General features: G+C 40.7%; 1 protein-coding gene across 2 annotated transcripts in view; it reads right to left on the minus strand.

Annotated features, from left to right (window-relative positions):
- Positions 1 to 21228, minus strand: part of LOC149985100 (myelin basic protein-like) — a 53342-nt gene extending 32114 nt beyond the window's left edge. Inside the window, exons 1-2 of one of the 2 annotated variants that reach the window (XM_090199472.1) lie at positions 20834 to 21228; positions 5659 to 5717 (exon numbers count right to left, since the gene is read on the minus strand). In XM_090199472.1, the coding sequence (XP_090055598.1) occupies positions 5659 to 5703 (45 nt within the window). In that variant the 5' untranslated portion in view covers positions 5704 to 5717; positions 20834 to 21228. The remainder of the gene's footprint in view (positions 1 to 5658; positions 5718 to 20833) is intronic. The other variant, XM_090199475.1, reaches the window with a different exon arrangement.
- Positions 21229 to 21523: the final 295 nt, after the last annotated feature.

Genomic DNA, 21523 nt, shown 5'->3' on the forward strand with positions numbered 1-21523 from the left:
TCATGTATTGCAATTTGATACTGCAATTTTATTGCAATTTAATGTCCCAAACATACTGCTCACAATATGTCTGAGGCAGAGTGACGAGAGATTTTTTCCAGTCATGGTAATAAAAATGCTGAAAATGTTGGCTTGGAGAAAAAGGTATAGAAGGAGAAACACTGGAGTTCTTGCGCAGGAAAAGCTGACTAGCAGTAGCTTAATTTAACCTTCATTCCTTTTAGAGAATTCATAGTTGGAGTCAGAGTCTATATAATATGGTAAAAAAATAATATTGCGACACTCAACTGTATCGATTTATCCCCCCATCCCTACCAAACACCCTCATTGACTGAATACTTTTGACTTTTAAAAGCTCTTTAATTTAAATCATTCATGTAGGCTCGTTCAACAGAAAAACATAAATTAACTGATGATGGAACTGACAGATTTTTCCCAAAAGGGTAAAAGCACCCGTGTTTGAGACATGATATCAAACATGACATCACTCACTGGGTAGGAAGGTTGAGATGAGCTCAACGTTATTGGACAGCTGGACTCTTTGGGTGGGACTGCTGAATAGGCTCTCGTGGACCGTTGGCCCTGAGCTAATGATAGTATGAAATTGACCATAAGCTGATTCATACGAAAAAATATGAAAATGTAGGCACTCCCTACTGTAAGTCCCTCTTGATAAGAGCATCTGATAAATGACTAAAATGTCAAATGTAATTCATAATAATCTGCCCGATAGTCCATTCATCCTTACAGAAGGAAATGGGTCACTGATGTTTTTTTCGTCTCTGTGTATTGTGTGAGGTGGGTGGGTGGATGGATGTGGGTGACGCGATGATGAAAGTAGCCGCTGACATTGAATGGCCTAACATAACGCATCAGATATCACCACGGCAACATACAGTGGGGAGAACAAGTATTTGGTACACTGACGATTAGTAACATTAGTATTTGATGTATCAAATACTTATGTCATGCAATAAAATGTAAATGAATTACTTAAAAATCATACAATGTGATTTTCTGGATTTTGTTTTAGATTCCGTCTCTCACAGTTGAAGTGTACCTGTGATAAAAATGACAGACCTCTACATGCTTTGTAAGTAGGAAAACCTGCAAAATCGGCAGTGTATCAAATACTTGTTCTCCCCACTGTATATGCCTACCAAGAGTGAGAATTTCATTGGTGGGATGTCTAAACGACCATCTGTCAAAAAACGCATTGTGCCATGCAGATACTGCTTTGTCCTTCCCACTTTAATGAACATAACACACAAATGACTCTTCTTGAGTAAGTAACAACACTGTGCCCTCCACAGCTACACTCATTACAGTTTAATGAGTTCTATTTTATGATTATTTTATGATTTTGAGCGAGCAGTTTAGCTTGCATAGGGGTCCCACCCATGGCAATGACAAGCAAGGAAATGTAATCTTTCTGAGGTGTAACAGGGTAATATTTAAAATGAAATGTGAGTTGGGAATCACTCCATCACCAGAAGTGTTCTAACAGTCATCAGTGTGTCATTTGAAATGCCTCCTTCTGATTCTGTGATCCGAACAAGAAAGGGCTATGAATCTACTGAAAATGATGAATCAAAAGATACTGTACATCACATCCAACATTAACCTGAAACGGCCTAGTTTTATAACCAGGCTAGCTCCTGAGACCTGACATAACCTTTCCTCCTCTCCCTGGGTCTCTGGGCTGACCTGCAGAAGTAGCAGGCGAGCTTTGTCATCACTTACTGAAATCCCAGTGTCCTGACCACCCAGGCACACTCTGATGGTCGCTAATCAACCACTGCCTGGCAACACCAGTCCGCCACTCTAAGATCCAGCAAGTCGATAAGAAGACTCAGCGGCTGAGCGACACTCCCACAGAAAAAAAAGAAGCACCTCTCTCAGGACTGGACTGCCCATGAAGAAAATCATCTCCCCAGAAGCATGGAGAGAGAGAAGGAGTAGGGTAAAAGAGAGGGAGTGATTTTTAAAAAAATGGAGAAGATAGTTCTGTCTATAGCAAGGGTGTCAAGCTCATTTTGCCCTGCGTGCCGCAATCGGACTTCACTAAGGTCTGGAGGTCTGCACTTACAATTTAGTATATTTCCACGCCGTCAAACGTTATAAAAAAAAATGGTCCTCTATCCATCAAATTTGGAATTTGCAATGCTCCCTGACTGTCTAGCTTTTTAGCAAGCTTGACAGGGTGAAAAGTTTATAATTGTAGGTCCACTATACAGTTTCGAGTTATTTCAATGTCTAATATTATTTTATTTTTTTTTAAATGAGAACAAATATATGTTTATTTATTTACTCAAACCACCGTGGGCCAGATTGAATGGGCTCGGGTCGTATGTTTGACACACCAGGTCTATAGCTACAGTATAGTGTCAGGTAACTTCTAAAGTAATGGAAACTCTTCAGTAAATGTGGGATAAAAAGTATATTGAAAGCAGGTTTGTCCACACAGGCGAGATTCCTGAGTTAATTAAGCAATAAACAGCCCATCATGCTTAGGGTCATGAATAAAAATGCTGAGCAGGCCATTATTTTGGCCACCGTGGCTATGCCTTACCACAGTGCACGAGTGGTCACTGAATGGTTTGATGAGTATTAAAAATGATGTAAACCATATGCCATGGCTGTCTCAGTCACCAGATCTCAACCCAATTTAACCCTTATGGGAGATTCTGGAGTGGTGCCTGTGACAGCGTTTTCCACCACCATCAACAAAACGGTTGTATCCCTCCAATAGAGTTCCAGACACTTGTAGAATCTATGCAAAGGTGCATTGAAGCTGTTCTGGCTCTTGGTGGCCCTATTAAGAAACTGTTGGTGTTTCCTTTATTTTGCCAGTTACCTATATGACTACAAACAACACATTTCAAGAGGGGACCGTTTCAGTATTGACATACAAAAATCATAAAAACAAAAAGCTAACTTTCACATTCTTCCAAAAACACCAATTCATGGAAAAAATATAAGGCTACAAAGACCTTAAATTACTTGCTTATTTACCAAACACCACATCCTTACACAGTGGTTAACAAGCTGGCCCCTACAGCAGAACAGTCACCACAACCCCATTCCCCTTTCCTTGTGCTATAACTGAAAAGGAAAACGCCACTCCGCTCCAAAAATGAAAGTGCACTACATAAGGGAAAAGGTTGTCACTTGGAATGGACTCTTTGTCTGGCATTCATTTGAGGATTATATTATTCAAGTCCCCCGCCAGACTCGTTTTGAAGCCATTTGTATTTTTCTGAGTGCTTCAGATTTGATGGAGAGCTTCTTTATGGTCATAACTCCATTGTTCTGACGGAGGACTGCATGAATAAACTACAGCAGGGTCCAAAGGTTTGCCTCACTTCCCTGATAAAGGCTTAAGCTGTGAATGATATGAGGCTCTACAGTCTACAATCACATTGAACTTCACCAGTGTCAGTATTATTCACATGAAAACAAAAGGATCAAACTTATCTTACACATCCACAGTTGAAGTCGGAAGTTTACATTCACCTTAGCCAAACACATTTAAACTCAGTTTTTCACAATTCCTGACATTTAATCCTAGTAAAAATTCCCTGTCTTAGGTCAGTTAGGATCACCACTTTATTTTAAGAATGTGAAATCAATATGATGTCAGAATAATAGTAGAGATAATGATTTCTTTCAGCTTTTATTTCTTTCATCACATTCCCAGTGGGTCAGAGGTTTACATACACTCAATTAGTATTTGGTAGCATTGTCTTTAAATTGTTTAACTTGTGTCAAACGTTTCGGGTAGCCTTCCAACAATAAGTTGCGTGAATTTTGTCCCATTCCTCCTTCTGCCCACAAATTTTCTATAGGATTGAGGTCTGGGCTTTGTGATGGCCACCCTAACACCTTGACTTTGTTGTCCTTAAGCCATTTTGCCACAACTTTGGAAGTATGCTTGGGGTCATTGTCCATTTGGAAGACCCATTTGCGACGAAGCTTTAACTTCCTAACTGATGTCTTGAGATGTTGCTTCAATATATCCACATACTTTTCCTCCTCATGTCGTCATCTATTTTGTGAAGCGCACCAGTCCCTCCTGCAGCAAAGCACCCCCACAACATGATGCTGCCACCCCCATGCTTCATGGTTGGGATGGTGTTCTTCGCCTTGCAAGCACCCACCTTTTCCCACCAAACATAATGATGGTCATTGATGGAAATTGCTCCCAAGGATGAACCAGACTTTTGGAGGTCTACAATTGCTCTTCTGAGGTCTTTGCTGATTTCTTTTGATTTTCCCATGATGTCAAGCAAAGAGGCACTGAGTTTGAAGGTAGGCCTTAAAATACATCCACAGGTACATCTCAAATTGACTCAAATGATGTCAATTGGCTTATTAGAAGCTTCTAAAGCCATGACATCATTTTCTGGAATTTTACAAGCTGTTTAAAAGGCACAGTCAACTTAGTGTATGGACACTTCTGACCCACTAGAATTGTGATACAGTGAATTATAAGTGAAACAATCTGTCTGTAAACAATTGTTGGAAAAATGACTTGTGTCATGCACAAAGTAGATATCCTAACAGACTTGCCAAAACTATAGTTTGTTAACAAGAAATGCGTGGAGTGGTTGAAAAACAAGTTTTAATGACTCCAACATAAGTGTATGTAAACTTCTGACTTCAATTGTTTGTGCACTAAAAGCGTATACTGTGTATGTCCTGTAGTGCTGAGCAATTAGTGCTTGTTGACATTTTCAATATCGGTTTAGATTTCTTTAAAACAAATGCATTATGTGGGTTCACTGCTGCAACAACACAGAATAAAATAATTGATGGTAGTGACTGCCCATTACTCTCACTTATTAGGCTCTAACCATCATTTATTCACATGACTTTACTTAAATAAAATATTGTGGTTGTTCATACTACACATTTGATTTTAGTATGATGATGTTATTTCATTAATACAACTCCAATGACTGCCCATATCTGCACATAACTTATTAATAAACCATCCTTCATTCATATTCCTTTAATAAAATATTTCACTTGTTATGTACAAAAAATGTTGTTTTTTTTAAATCGATATATATTTCAACATTTTATTTAGAGGCATTATCTAATCTCTGCTCAGGCAGTAGCAGCCAGCCAGCCATCTACCTCTGTTTCCCAAAGATATGTCCTTCAGGCTAGCAGGCTAGCTTAGCTGGCTAGCTGCCTGCTGTCTGACAAAATCACTATTTCAGCAGATCTTCCAAGTAGATTTTAAGACTGCTAAATAACACCTGTTACTCTATTAGATGCATTGTCGGGTAGAGATACCTAAGCAACTGCTCTCCATCCCACTCGTGTCTCTCTATCGCTCTCAGCTTAAGTCTGCCGGCCCCACAGGCAGGCGTAATGGATTCTGGTCATTGTAGTCAATTACCACATTTACTTCACTTAGATGGGTTGGACAACATGTCCCAGCGAGTAATCTCTCTAGAGAAATGGCAAATGGCACGGTGATTGCACAGAAAACATTTTTAGTAAATGGAATTAAAATAATTGACCTAATGTTGTTCATTTACTTTTTTTTTTTTTTTTTAACCAACATTTCAGTTAATCGCTGAGCACTAATGTCCTGTATACTTGCACAAAAGCATGCATTCATACACTTCCAACTGAGATGCTTACCTTGCTCTGCGGCTGTGGCTCGTGTTTACCTAGATGCTGTCCCATGTTGTCAACAGAGACTGTGGAGAAATGAGAAGAATGGTATCAGACCCATCTGGAATTACAACACTCCCTTAACAAATCTGAGACTGTCGGTTTCAGTGGCAGCAGAGCTGACATTAAAGTAAGAAAAACACGACTTCATAAATCACTCTCCCTCCATTCCCCAATGAACCAACAACCAACAAAATTAACAGAGACAAAGACAGAAAACAATGCAAAAACAAAAAAACAAACAGCAAGGCAAACTGTATACGTTTCAGTGCATGTGTGGCACTATTTACATGTGTGTATGTGTGTGTCTCTGTGTGTGCCCATGTGTGTGTTTGAATGCAAGTTTGTGTATATGCATGTGTACAAGCACCTGCGCGGCAACAGCCTCAGGCAAAGAGGCACAGTGTCACTCAAAAAGTATTACTTATTTAAAAAAAAACTTGATTTGAGAGTTATTTTCTTTGACTGTCATTCTATCCCCGGCCCAGCAACTCCACTCCCACTTGTCTCCAGTTCCACATCCCAACCCTCAGTTTCCTTCAATCCCACCTATCTCTGCTGCCACCCTCTTTGGATTTCTATGTGCCATATACATGGCATGTATATGGCGCATAGTTGAAAGATATATACAGTGGGGCAAAAAGTATTTAGTCAGCCACCAATTGTGCAAGTTCTCCCACTTAAAAAGATGAGAGGCCTATAATTTTCATCATAGGTACACTTCAACTATGACAGACAAAATGGGAGAAAAAAATCCAGAAAATCACATTGTAGGATTTTTAATGAATTTATTTGCAAATTATGGTGGAAAATAAGTATTTGGTCAATAACAAAAGTTTCTCAATACTTTGTTATATACCCTTTGTTGGCAATGACAGAGGTCAAACGTTTTCTGTAAGTCTTCACAAGGTTTTCACACACTGTTGCTGGTATTTTGACCCATTCCTCCATGCAGATCTCCTCTAGAGCAGTGATGTTTTGGGGCTGTTGCTGGGCAACACGGACTTTCAACTCCCTCCAAATATTTTCTATGGGGTTGAGATCTGGAGACTGGCTAGGCCACTCCAGGACCTTGAAATGCTTCTTACGAAGCCACTCCTTCGTTACCCGGGCGGTGTGTTTGAGATCATTGTCATGCTGAAAGACCCAGCCACGTTTCATCTTCAATGCCCTTGCTGATGGAAGGTTTTCACTCAAAATCTCACGATACATGGCCCCATTCATTCTTTCCTTTACACGGATCAGTCGTCCTGGTCCCTTTGCAGAAAAACAGTCCCCAAAGCATGATGTTTCCACCCCTATGCGTCACAGTAGGTATGGTGTTCTTTGGATGCAACTCAGCATTCTTTGACCTCCAAACACGACGAGTTGAGTTTTTACCAAAAAGTTATATTTTGGTTTCATCTGACCATATGACATTCTCCCAATCTTCTTCTGGATCATCCAAATGCTCTCCAGCAAACTTCAGACAGGCCTGGACATGTACTGGCTTAAGCAGGGGGACACGTCTGGCACTGCAGGATTTGAGTCCCTGGCAGCGTGGTGTGTTACTGATGGTAGACTTTGTTACTTTGGTCTCAGCTCTCTGCAGGTCATTCACTAGGTCCCCCCGTGTGGTTCTGGGATTTTTGCTCACCGTTCTTGTGATCATTTTGACCCCACGGGGTGAGATCTTGCGTGGAGCCCCAGATCGAGGGAGATTATCAGTGGTCTTGTATGTCTTCCATTTCCTAATAATTGCTCCCACAGTTGATTTCTTCAAACCAAGCTGCTTACCTATTGCAGATTCAGTCTTCCCAGCCTGGTGCAGTTCTACAATTTTGTTTCTGGTGTCCTTTGACAGCTCTTTGGTCTTGGCCATAGTGGAGTTTGGAGTGTGACTGTTTGAGGTTGTGGACAGGTGTCTTTTATACTGATAAGTTCAAACTGGTGCCATTAATACAGGTAAAGTGTAAGTGGAGGACAGAGGAGCCTCTTAAAAATAAGTTACAGGTCTGTGAGAGCCAGAAATTTTGCTTGTTTGTAGGTGACCAAATACTTATTTTCCACCATAATTTGCAAATAAATTCATAAGAAAATCCTACAATGTGATTTTCTGGATTTTTCTTTCTCATTTTGTCTGTCATAGTTGAAGTGTACCTATGATGAAAATTACAGGCCTCTCATCTTTTTAAGTGGAAGAACTTGCACAATTGGTGGCTGACTAAATACTTTTTTGCCCCATTGTGTGTGTGTGTGTGTGTGTGTGTGTGTGTGTATATAAAATATATACATCTTTCAACTATGCTGTGATGTTTAACATTCAATTGTAATGTAATCGAATAGAATCCACAGATTGCGAGTTGAAGATAAATACATTCACTAATAAGAGTATTAGTATACTAGTAACTGACTGACCAAGTCTCTCCAGATCTCCAAACAATGCTACTTCTAGGGTCAATTTTAGATTAATGTTACGCATTTTCAGCCATTCCTGAACCTGAGACCAGAAAAAAGCTACCTGAGGGCAATACCAGAACAAATGGTCTTTTGATTCTGTATCTTCACAACGAAATCTACAGAGCTGTGATGATTGTATGTATAATCAACATTTTGTTGGTGGCAAGAATTCCCTTACAATCATTTAAGCTGAAAGGCACGAAGTCTTGAATCTTGCATTGTTTTATATATCCACTCATACACCCAGTGCCATGTAATTAGTACATCAACAATCACTTCCCAGCTATTTTGCAATCTGTATGACACAGCTGTCAACATCATGGTCCTCAAATGAAACTGGTATGCTTTCCAATTTATCCTATTTTTTGTTCCTCTGCCAGTTTTGATCCTTTATCTTGGGCAGACAGACCAGTTCCCTACCTCCTCCCGCTGCCACCTGCCTCCTCGGTATGGGGTAATGCTTTAATCAGTTGGTTGTAATCTTGGATTGAGCAGACCTTCCTATGCATTTCCGATAACTCAACCATTCCAATATAATTTAAAAACAAAATACCGTTTTCAAAACATCTTTTCCATAAATACAGGTCTTTTATCAACCAGCACATTGGAGTTCAACCATAATATTTGTTCTCTCTTTTCTGGGTTATGAAATTGAAACCAACTCTGCAATGCTAGTTTGAAAAAGAGATACTTTGAACAAAGTTTCACTTAATTAATTGAAAATTAGACAGGGCAATCTGCACAAAAGCAAAAAGGCCATTTTTAAACAACAACAAGCTTGTCTTAGTAATCTACTTGAGAAACAGTTTGGGTTCAGGTAAAACTTTGGTAGAAATGAAGCTTTTAGAGAGAGGATTAGTGCTTTTCTACTTAACATCAACCCACCCAGTTCACATTCATTATAGAAATAGGCACGCTTTGTCTTGTCAAAATTTGCTTTTAGTTCAGAGAGGCCAGAAAATAAGGAAGAATTAAATCAATTGGATGTGTCCTATAATAACATCGATCCAATTGACAAGGTAATGAAGGATTAACCCCGCATCAATGTCCCAATCTTATCTTTACCTTAACAAAAGGTCAATATCTGAAAAGAACACATCCTTCCTCATGCCCGAAGCAAATAACCACATGAAACATTGAGCAGAACAGTCTGGAAATGGAGACAAAGCCATGGACTGTGCGGCTGATGAAACTTCTCATTGTTCTGGCAGCAGCGGAGCGCTGTTTACCGTACATTTCAAATTCAGATAATACACTTCCAGTGTCTCAGAGAGTGAGATCATGATTTTTTTTTTTTAAAGCACTCAGCGTGGTGCCCAAACTATGCTTGATATAGCATTTGAATATATCCCAAATCTCAGGGCCTGTTACCCAAGGGGGTTTGCACAGGACTATACACTGTTCCTAACAACTGAAGGATACTTTTGGACAATGAAATAATGAGAAAGAATGAGCGTGTTTTGTTATTGTCTTTTGTTGGGACTGAACTCGGCCCTAATTAGGTGTGACAGTAGCCTTTACAGTACGAGAGGTGAGATGGTTATATTTTATGTCACATGGGGCTTCAAATGGGACCTGATATCATGCTGTAATAGGGAGCTGTTTCAATAAGCTTTAGCATTCACAGTAGGGGGGAAACAGGCTTTATTTTGAATCTAAGTGTGCGTTCTCTAATTCTCTCCTTCTCTCTTTCTTTCTTTCTTTCTCTCTCTCGGAGGTCCATGCCCCAGGACTACCTGACATGATGACTCCTTGCTGTCCCCAGTCCACCTGGCCGTGCTGCTGCTCCAGTTTCAACTGTTATGCCTTATTATTATTATTCGACCATGCTGGTAATTTATGAACATTTGAACATCTTGGCCATGTTCTGTTATAATCTCCACCCGGCACAGCCAGAAGAGGACTGGCCACCCCACATATGCTCTCTCTAATTCTCTCTTTCTTTCTCTCTCTCGGAGGACCTGAGCCCTAGGACCATGCCCCAGGACTACCTGACATGATGACTCCTTGCTGTCCCCAGTCCACCTGACCGTGCTGCTGCTCCAGTTTCAACTGTTCTGCCTTATTATTATTCGACCATGCTGGTCATTTTTGAACATTTGAACATCTTGGCCATGTTCTGTTAGGTCAGTACAGGTGCATCAAAGCTGGGACCGAGAGACTGAAAAACAGCTTCTATCTCAAGGCCATCAGACTGTTAAACAGCCACCACTAACATTGAGTGGCTGCTGCCAACACACTGACACTGACACTGACTCAACTCCAGCCACTTATAAATGGGAATTGATGGGAAATTATGTAAATATATCACTAGCCACTTTAAACAATGCTACCTTATATAATGTTACTTACCCTACATTATTAATCTCATATGCATACGTATATACTGTACTCTATATCATCGACTGCATCCTTATGTAATACATGTATCACTAGCCACTTTAACTATGCCACTTTGTTTACATACTCATCTCATATGTATATACTGTACTCGATACCATCTACTGTATCTTGCCTATGCTGCTCTGTACCATCACTCATTCATATATCCTTATGTACATATTCTTTATCCCCTTACACTGTGTATAAGACAGTAGTTTTGGAATTGTTAGTTAGATTACTTGTTGGTTATTACTGCATTGTCGGAACTAGAAGCACAAGCATTTCGCTACACTCGCATTAACATCTGCTAACCATGTGTATGTGACAAATAAAATTTGATTTGATTTGATTTAGAATCTCCACCCGGCACAGCCAGAAGAAGACTGGCCACCCCACATAGCCTGGTTCCTCTCTAGGTTTCTTCCTAGGTTTTGGCCTTTCTAGGGAGTTTTTCCTAGCCACCGTGCTTCTACACCTGCATTGCTTGCTGTTTGGGGTTTTAGGCTGGGTTTCTGTACAGCACTTTGAGATATCAGCTGATGTACGAAGGGCTCTATAAATAAATTTGATTTGATTTTACCTCTGCATAAATGCATGGGTCTCACTAGAAATAGGCCTACCTAAGGGGCAATCTATGATTGATGTAGCAATTTTGGGACTTTTACATTAATTATATATAGTATACTCCTTGATTATTGAAGAAAATAACTTAAAAATACCTAATGAGCTTAGTTCAACTGTCATACCGCATCAGAACGCAAAATATAAGCTTGTTTTACTACAATGTTTGTAAACGTAAACAAACACTGTACAGCCTCATAACAAGTATCTATTTTATTAAAATGGATGGTTGGTCCTTGAAACCAGAGCTCTGTCTATGAATTTGAGAGGTTACTTTTCTCCAGCACCATCCTTCAGCTTTTTCCCAAAACAGTGGGGGAGAGAAGCCTTATTATTATTTGAACTGCAGACTGCCCCTTTAATATTTGCAAGATTGCAGCGGCAACAACCTAATAACTTTTCTGTGACGATTACCGCGTAGCGGATGTGATTTTAAATGTGAGTTTAAAGTAAGATGCGGGAACAACCTTTTCTCATGGACATCATAAAATAAAGTTACAAGATGACTACCTCCGCAATATAGTGAGTATTACCTACAGCATGTAGAGTCTCAGGATGATTACCTCCACAATAGTGAGTATTACCTACAGCGTGTAAGTCTCAGGATGATTACCTCCGCAATATAGTGAGTATTACCTACAGCATGTACGGTCTCAGGATGATTACCTCCACAATATAGTGAGTATTACCTACAGCATGTACAGTCTCAGGATGATTACCTCCACAATATAGTGAGTATTACCTACAGCATGTAAGTCTCAGGATGATTACCTCCACAATATAGTGAGTATTACCTACAGCATGTACAGTCTCAGGATGATTACCTCCACAATATAGTGAGTATTACCTACAGCATGTAAGTCTCAGGATGATTACCTCCACAATATAGTGAGTATTACCTACAGCATGTAGTCTCAGGATGATTACCTCCGCAATATAGTGAGTATTACCTACAGCATGTACGTCTCAGGATGATTACCTCCGCAATATAGTGAGTATTACCTACAGCATGTACAGTCTCAGAATGATTACCTCCACAATATAGTGAGTATTACCTACAGCATGTACAGTCTCAGAATGATTACCTCCACAATATAGTGAGTATTACCTACAGCATGTACAGTATAGAGCAAATTAGTGCATTTGTGTAGAGGCCAAATGTAGCCCTTGACGTCTCACACAGTATATTACTGCATATGGCTTAAGATTATAAACAGAGAACAAAGCAGCATCTTGATAGGCATTCAAATGAAATATGTCTTTCAGATCCAGAGCCAAAAACTCCAGCTTTGTTGCTACGGACCTTTATGGAAGACTGCTGAAAGCAAAGAAAGGAGTGTATGAGAGTTGCTCTGTGAATTCAACTTTTCCCTTCAAAACAAAAAGAGGTCTTAGCACATCAGAGTAGTAGCCAGGTGATCGTTCCCCTGTCCCTTTAAAAGGGCGAAAAATATATCATCACAATAGTTGGCAAGTAGGCTCGTTTACAGTAGGCTCCCAAACACATGAGCATGGTCTTTTCTGATTCCTAAGAACTATGGTAGTCACGCACAGCCACGACATCAGCTAACTACAAAACGGAATGCTTTGGGAATTAATTTACTGGTACTAACAGAAAATGACATAATTTGTACAACTGCCATATCGCCTAAGCTTTGGGTAGCTCAACTCTCTTATGGAGCAAGGTCCTGAAACAAGTTCTAATCCTTTCTTAAAGCAACATTCTCTGGTTTGAGAGGGCTCAATCATGTAAGCATGGTTACGTACTTCAGGAGCTACAGTGGGGCAAAAAAGTATTTAGTCAGCAACCAATTGTGCAAGCTCTCCCACTTAAAAAGATGAGGCCTGTAATTTTCATCATAGGTACACTTCAACTATGACAGACAAAATGAGAAGGAAAAAAAATCCAGAAAATCACATTGTAGGATTTTTTATGAATTAATTTGCAAATTATGGTGGAAAATAAGTATTTGGTCACCTACAAACAAGCAAGATTTCTGGCTCTCACAGACCTGTAACTTTTTCTTTAAGAGGCTCCTCTGTCCTCCACTCGTTACCTGTATTAATGGCACCTGTTTAAACTTGTTATCAGTATAAAAGACACCTGTCCACAACCTCAAACAGTCACACTCCAAACTCCACTATGATCGCCCTCGATCTGGGGCTCCACGCAAGATCTCACCCCATGGGGTCAAAATGATCACAAGAACGGTGAGCAAAAATCCCAGAACCACACCGGGGGACCTAGTGAATGACCTGCAGAGAGCTGGGACCAAAGTACCAAAGCCTACCATCAGTAACACACTACGCCGCCAGGGACTCAAATCCTGCAGTGCCAGATGTGTCCCCCTGCTTAAGCCAGTACATGTCCAGGCCCGTCTGAAGTTTGCTGGAGAGCATTTGGATGATCAAGAAGAAGATTGGGAGAATTTCATCTGACCATATGACACCAAAATATAACTTTTTGGTAAAAACTCAACTCGTCGTGTTTGGAGGACAAAGAATGCTGAGTTGCATCCAAAGAACACCATACCTACTGTGAAGCATGGGGGTGGAAACATCATGCTTTGGGGGCTGTTTTTCTACAAAGGGACCAGGACGACTGTACCATGTAAACGAAAGAATGAATGGGGCCATGTAATGTGACATTGAGTGAAAACCTCCTTCCATCAGCAAGGTCATTGAAGATGAATCGTGGCTGGGTCTTTCAGCATGACAATGATCCCAAACACACCGCCCGGGCAACGAAGGAGTGGCTTCGTAAGAAGCATTTCAAGGTCCTGGAGTGGCCTAGCCAGTCTCCAGATCTCAACCCCATAGAAAATCTTTGGAGGGAGTTGAAAGTCTGTGTTGCCCAGTCACAGCCCCAAAACATCACTGCTCTAGAGGAGATCTGCATGGAGGAATGGGCCAAAATACCACCAACAGTGTGTGAAAACTTACAGAAAACGTTTGACCTCCGTCATTGCCAACAAAGGGTATATAAACAAAGTATTGAGATAAACTTTTGTTATTTACCAAATACTTATTTTCCACCATAATTTGCAAATAAATTCATAAAAAATCCTACAATGTGATTTTCTGGATTTTTTTTCTTCTCATTTTGTCTGTCATAGTTGAAGTGTAGCTATGATAAATTACAGGCCTCTCTCATCTTTTTAAGTGGGAGAACTTGCACAATTGGTGGCTGACTAAATATTTTTTTGCCCCACTGTATAACCAAGAAAAACAAACAACTAGGCTAGATGAATACGTGAAAGCGGAAAACGAATTGACAAAGACTAGCAAACCAAAGTAAGACGCCGACCCTTCAATACGCTTTGCCATCTTTCTCCAGACTAGAAAGATTTCAAATGTGTTCATGGCTTTGCCTGTGAACAAGACCACTTTTCCAGTAACCACACTGACAATGTGTTAACATTCTTCCCAAGGTTGTGAGTGTGAGAAACTTTGAACGTATTATCCGCAAGACTCTGGGAAACCAAAATAACATTCAGTGAATATCTATGTCACAAAGAGTGGTGAGAGGATACAGATGAGATGAGGTTTCCCCTCACAAAAAAAATATTACATAACCACAGCTGGAGCCTGCGAGGACTTGCATACCATGGGCGTTGCAGAAAACTGAAAGAAAAATCCATGCTGTAATTAAACTTCTACACAGCCGCCTCCAATCCAACAAAAGAAGCTCCGTTCCTTGCCTTTTTGCACATAGGCCTCTATAAGATTCTATGACTCAAACACTTTGCAAATCAATTGGGGGGGGGGGGGGGGGGGGGGGGGTAGACTACAGGCAGGGGAAGAGAACATACAGAGACTGAGAGACAGTGGATGAGAATGATAAGGGAGAACCATATAGGTCTTACTCACACACACTCTCACACACACCCCTCTGGGGATATGAACCTTGCCTATTCTATTTGAAGGTTGTATGGGAGATACAGCACCAGGGAGGCATGCTAATTATAGGACAACCTTCCTCACATAGGCCAGCACTCCCAGTACTGCAGCACATCAATGCATATGAGCAATTATCTATATTCCCTCTGACTAACTTCTGCTTGTGTGATTGCTCTGCTGCTGTCTGTTACCTAGGACCATGAGACTCAAATACTGTGAAAATCAAATATAAATATATTGATTTGGTCTGGCTGAGAGGCTTAATTCATTACAAAATACCCCATACACTTTCCCTCATATCAACATACTGCCTTCTGACTTGGTTGCCCATCTACTGTCAGCTGGTATTTTGTTTTATAGCTAGTAGTTAATGTTTTTATTTATGTAATACTAGTCCCATAAGAAACTGGGGGTTTGTTTAAATTATATTCATGCTCTATCCAGGGAGGATGTAAATGACTGCTCACCCATAGCGTAAGAGAGGAGAGCCCATCATTTTTAACATGTACCAACTTGGAGATAAAAGGCATCACAGCTCAATTCATGAGCCATACCTCCATATCTCCATCCGAGAGTGATGGTTTTAAGTATCAACAGAAAAAGCTATCTTCCTTCTCTACAGTGAGAAATGGATAAATAAGTATTCATTTATTCTGCTTCCCAACCTGCGAGACTGAAACAGATATCACTTTCCTGCAACATAAATTGCCCTTTAGGGATAAACAGCTATTTATGATTGCTGACAGAAGGAACTATGGATTACCCTGTAATACAAACAGCGGGCACAATAAATCCAAGACACAATGCGATACACTTCTCAAGTTTGACAGAACGAACACATATTCTTGTTCACATCATCGGGTGTATACACTTTACAGGCTCAGAGAACAACAAACCTAAAATGGTATTCTAAACATTTGAGTTTCTATTTAGCCTGCATGGGAATCCTCCTCTTTGACACATTATTCTGGTCACTGTACCAAACACAAGGTCAGCGAGCACACTGAGTGAAGTAGACACAATTTGGAGTTAGCCCCGGAGATTGGGAAAGACAAGCAAACAATTCACAGTGGTGCTGAGCAGTTTTTCCATGAGACTAAGATATCATTTTAAGATATCAGGGTATAAGTGTCCCATGACTCGCTCCCTCTAAGTCCTCATATCATCAGTGTTAACTAGCCACAATGATAAACTCCCAGAAGGAGTGCCAGTAGCATCTCCCAGCTGTGTGTGGTCTTAGTAGGGGCGAGAAACACTGCCCTCTCCATGGTGCTGAATGCAGACCAATACACTCAGTCATCATCTCGGTCTCTCACACACACACACTTCCTGTCATTATATCAGATAATGGATCCATATGTGCCAGGAACGTGTGGGGCTGGTGTGTATGTATCCATGGAAAATGAGATAATATACAGACATCCTTGTGGATGGTGGACAAGTGCTTCATTTAACCCTCCAGGTGCCCTTGGTTGCCCAAGGGCTTATGTAACCCACTTGGAGATACTCAGTGATACTAAGTCCCTGGTAGTGACACTAGAGCCAGGGTCAGAGGTAGAGGTCGACCGATTATTATTTTTCAACGCCGATACCGATTATTGGAGGACCAAAAAAGTAATGCCAATTACAACAATACTCAATGAACACTTAATTTAACTTAATATAATACTAGAGGTCGACCGATTAATCGGAATGGCCGATTAATTAGGGCCGATTTCAAGTTTTCATAACAAATCGGAAATCTTTTGGGTGCCGATTTGCCGATTAAAAAAAAAAAAAATTATACCTTTATTTAACTAAGTAAGTCAGTTAAGAACACATTCTTATTTTCAATGACGGCCTAGGAAGGGTGGGTTAACTGCCTCGTTCAGGGGCAGAACGACAGATTTTCACATTGTCAGCTCGGGGGATCCAATCTTGCAACCTTACAGTTAAAAAGTCCAACGCAATAACGACCTGCCTCTCTCTCGTTGCACTCCACAAGGAGACTGACTGCCTGTTACGCGAATGCAGTAAGCCAAGGTAAGTTGCTAGCTAGCATTAAACTTATCTTATAAAAAACAATCAATCATAATCACTAGTTAACTACACATGGTTGATGATATTACTAGATATTATCTAGCGTGTCCTGCGTTGCATATAAATTGACGGAATATACAAGCATACAAGTATCTGACTGAGCGATGGTAGGCAGAAGCAGGCGTGTAAATATTCATTCAATCAGCACTTTCGTGCATTTTGCCAGCAGCTTTTCGTTGTGCGTCAAGCATTGCGCTGTTTATGACTTCAAGCCTATCAACTCCCGAGATGAGGCTGGTGTAACCGAAGTGAAATGGCTCGCGCGCACTAATATCGTTTCAAACGTCACTCGCTCTGGGCCTTCTAGTAGTTGTTCCCCTTGCTCTGCATGGGTAACGCTGCTTCGATGGCGGCTGTTGTCGTTGTGTTGCTGGTTCGAGCCCAGGGAGGAGTGAGGAGAGGGACGGAAGCTATACTGTTACACTGACAATACTAAAGTGCCTATAAGAACATCCAATAGTCAAAGGTTAATGAAATACAAATGGTATAGAGGGAAATAGTCCTATAATTCCTATAATTACTACAACCTAAAACGTATTACCTGGGAATATTGAAGACTCACGCACGCAGGACACGCTATATAAACTAGTAATATCATCAACCATGTGTAGTTAACTAGTGATTATGATTGATTGTTTTTTATAAAATATGTTCAATGTTAGCTAGCAACTTAACTTGGATTCTACTGCATTCGTGTAACAGGCAGGCTCCTCATGGAGTGCATTGAGAGGCAGGTTGTTAGAGCGTTGGACTAGTTAACCGTAAGGTTGCAAGATTGAATCCCAGAGCTGACAAGGTAAAAATCGTTCTGCCCCTGAACAAGGCAGTCAACCCACCGTTTCTAGGCCGTCATTGAAAATAAGAATGTGTTCTTAACTGACTTGCCAAGATAAATAAAGGTGTAAAAAATATATATATATAATAATAATAATAATAATAATAATAATAATAATAATAATAATAATAATAATAATTCTGCAAAAACGTCATCCAAAAATACCGATTTCCGATTGTTATGAAAACTTGAAATCGTCCCTAATTAATCGGACATTCCGATGAATCGGTCGACCTCTAGTCAGAGGTCAACTACTGTCCTTGGAGAGAGCATCTGGTGTACAGCAATCAGGGTCATGTTCGTGAGGGCACACAAGATAACGTTTTTTTGCAACAGAAAACAACTTTTTTTTGTCCATGTTTGTCCAAGTCCATGTTATCCCTTCCTTGTTTCAGTACATTTTTATTGCGTTTAGTGTCTAGTGAACATGAACCTGGACACAGAGTTGGATGGAAGAAAACTTTACTAGGAAGAGAGGCTCAGGTTTCTCTATCCCTATCAATTTATGTTCTCCCCTTTCACTTCTTCATTTTCCCTCTATACTTATATCTCTCAATCTCTGGGAAGAGAAAGGATATTGTTTAAATATCTCTCCATCCTTCCTTTGCTCTCTACCCACTGCTCCCTCAAGCTCTGGGAAGAGAGATTTGGGAGTGTTTGAATGCCTGTGTGAGTGTTTTGAATGTCATGTTTGTGGGCAAGGCACTGTCCTACTCCCCTGTTCACTGGGCTTCAAGACGTTTTTGTCATTTTAGAAGTTCACAGAAAGGATGACCATTAAACACCATGGTCGCTCCACGGTCCAAGATTAGCAGAAATGCCAGTATAGACCCCATTGCAGCATCACTGTGGTCATGTTTGACACAGCAAGCCCATCATTAGTGGCAGAACCAAGCTTTGCTTTGGGCCCATTCCGTCAGCACTGAATCATTGATGCGGACAGCTGTGTCTTTTACAGTTGGAAGTTTTGGGCAGTTCTTCTCTGGTCCATAACATCTACTGCATGTTGTCGACGCTACGCACAGGCCTACCACGCTGTGTGAACTCAACACATCAGACGACTATGCCGTCATCATCGTGGCTTTCTGGGAGCACAAACAGTCTGGTTGCACCATGCAGTCTGATTGCACCACGCCTTTAGAAAACTCTCTTGCTTCACGTGACGAAGTTCAAGGTGATATGAATCAACCTGCCCGAAAGCAACACCAACTGGTGCAAACATGAGAGGAAGTGAGATAGACAGAAGGGAGGAAGTTGGTGAGAGTGGGAGAACAGAAGTTACCTTGGTGATTCATCTACTTGCACAGGCATGCACATGCAGACACATACGCATACACATTAGACATGCAAACAGGAGTCTCTCTAACATACACACACACAAATACACTTCCGTGTTCTTTCCCACACAGGACAACAAACACACACACATTAACACACATTTCAAGTCTTTCATTTCATCTGTAAGCTACTTCATTCCCCGATATATGCATGTCTAATATGGACCAGCTTGTGGAAATAACTAGAAGACTACTGTTGAGCTGGTTTCCTGTGTATCAACGGCATTCCCCTGGGTCTCTACAGCAGCAAACCAAAGTACTATGAATAGTCACAAAACACCCCAACTTATATCAGCACAAGCTGAGGGTTATAGCCAATATAAAGGGCTTTATAAATACATTTGATTGATTGCCAATACACACTCAAAACCGTGTTCACGCAGTGTGTCAGGTGCAAGAAGGGGTGCTTTGCGAAAGGCAAATGAAGGAAAGTTAAAGCGCCAAGACATGTGACTGTTAAACAAACAGCTGAGCATTTGTGTCTGACTGAGTCAACACCTCTAATATATTATGGAATCTCTTCCAATAGCCTTGTAATTCAGTAGAAAATCTAGAACTATCACTTTCCTGTCGATTCTGTTCAAAACTACAACAGAGTGTGCAACGTACATTGAGCACAATACATTGATCTTACAGATTCCTTGTTTTCCCGATTAAGTTGGGGGTTAGTGTTTTGTTAATTTGCTACTACCAGATGCCTTCTTTGAAAACAGCACATAGAAGATGATACATGTCGATGACATAAATCTGTCAGTTTAGACCTGGCCTCAAATAGTATTTGAAATATATTTTGGAAATAGTCCCAAAAGTGCACTGTGCGCCCATCTGTAGCCAGTTTGAACCCACTCCTGTGCAAGTGTTTTTATTTATAGAACTCAGCACATCAAGAGAGGATGGCTTTGGGGTCAAGTGTTTTCTTCTGATCCACAATAGCCTGGTTAGGTGACTAACCTCTCACCAACTAGAATAAAATAGGCTTTCGATTATAACACAGCAGGTCCAGACAGTGCATCTCATTGTGGACTACAGGTAGGTTATATGGTGTTAGTATTGTTTACATCTTCCTCAGCGACCTGTTTATATTTGTATTGTTTTACGCAGAGTGGGCTGCTCTCTCCATCCATTCCAATATGAGATAGTTCTGGCCAAGATGCCTAGTCCTAGCATAACATTCAACTGAGAGTTGGTGTGAGCACTGCTTGGAGGAAAACGTGATATTCGACAGACAGTGACAGTCTAGCCCATTTTGTTCTGTAGGCCTTATGTGAGGCTATGGAAATATTCGTATTGACAATAGGCATGATGTGTCGCTTTGTCAAACATTCAACTTAATTCATGCATAACACGACATTCCTCGACATTCTTATGCAGGTCGAAACTTAACGAGCTCTTATAGGCTAAAGACAACATACATGTATACTAAATCGGTTGATGCCGCGCAACAAAACAGCTGTCAACAGAGCTGCAATGTATCAGTCACATGGACGGGCGCTGCTACAACCACAATTTACTATCATTTGAGTTTATTTTTCGGCTGTCTTTTACATACCCTTCTCCGTTTAGATCGAATCAAATGCATCCACCATAAGAGGCTGTGATTTTGATGTGACGTTTCTCTTTTCGTGGACCATAACGTTTTATCTTCCACGGTTCGGCGTTGTTTTCACCTTCTTCGTAAACATGTACGGCTCGTTTGCTTCCTGTTTTACGTACAGTGATGGTTGTTTCTTCGGGGTGGGGCGGAATGTTGATGCAACGCAGAGAAATGTGGGCAAAAGTCCCGAGCATGCCCGCACACGTTACTGTAACATCTGTGTCACGAGACACGTTCGTTCGAAGTATGCGATAGAGTGGTTGCTGCCCTTGTGAGTTTGTGAAGAAAATGTATTTTGTTGTAAAACGAGGTATATCGGGCAACACATAAGCTGCGGCAATGTACTCTATTGCTTTAGAAGGCTAAGCATGCAGATAGGATACGATTCATACACAGGCTTTGAATTAAATGGAATTGGACATGGTGAATTATGTTTCTTATTCAAATCAGTTAGGGCCACTGATTACACAGTATTAATTGCACAGGAATTAAAATACTGTGCTGATCCTCGCTATTTGAGCCACGTTACAATTCTCTACAAGTGAGTTAATCCTATTGGTACGATCTGTGGGCTGTTTGCCTTCTTGACGGATGAGTAGGGTGTTTGCCTGCAATGCTAGCAACTCAGGTTGACTTCCCTGCCCT

The sequence above is a fragment of the Oncorhynchus mykiss genome, chromosome 2 (genome assembly GCF_057628025.1).
Source record: "Oncorhynchus mykiss isolate SJ-2025 chromosome 2, ASM5762802v1, whole genome shotgun sequence".
Taxonomy (NCBI): domain Eukaryota; kingdom Metazoa; phylum Chordata; class Actinopteri; order Salmoniformes; family Salmonidae; genus Oncorhynchus; species Oncorhynchus mykiss.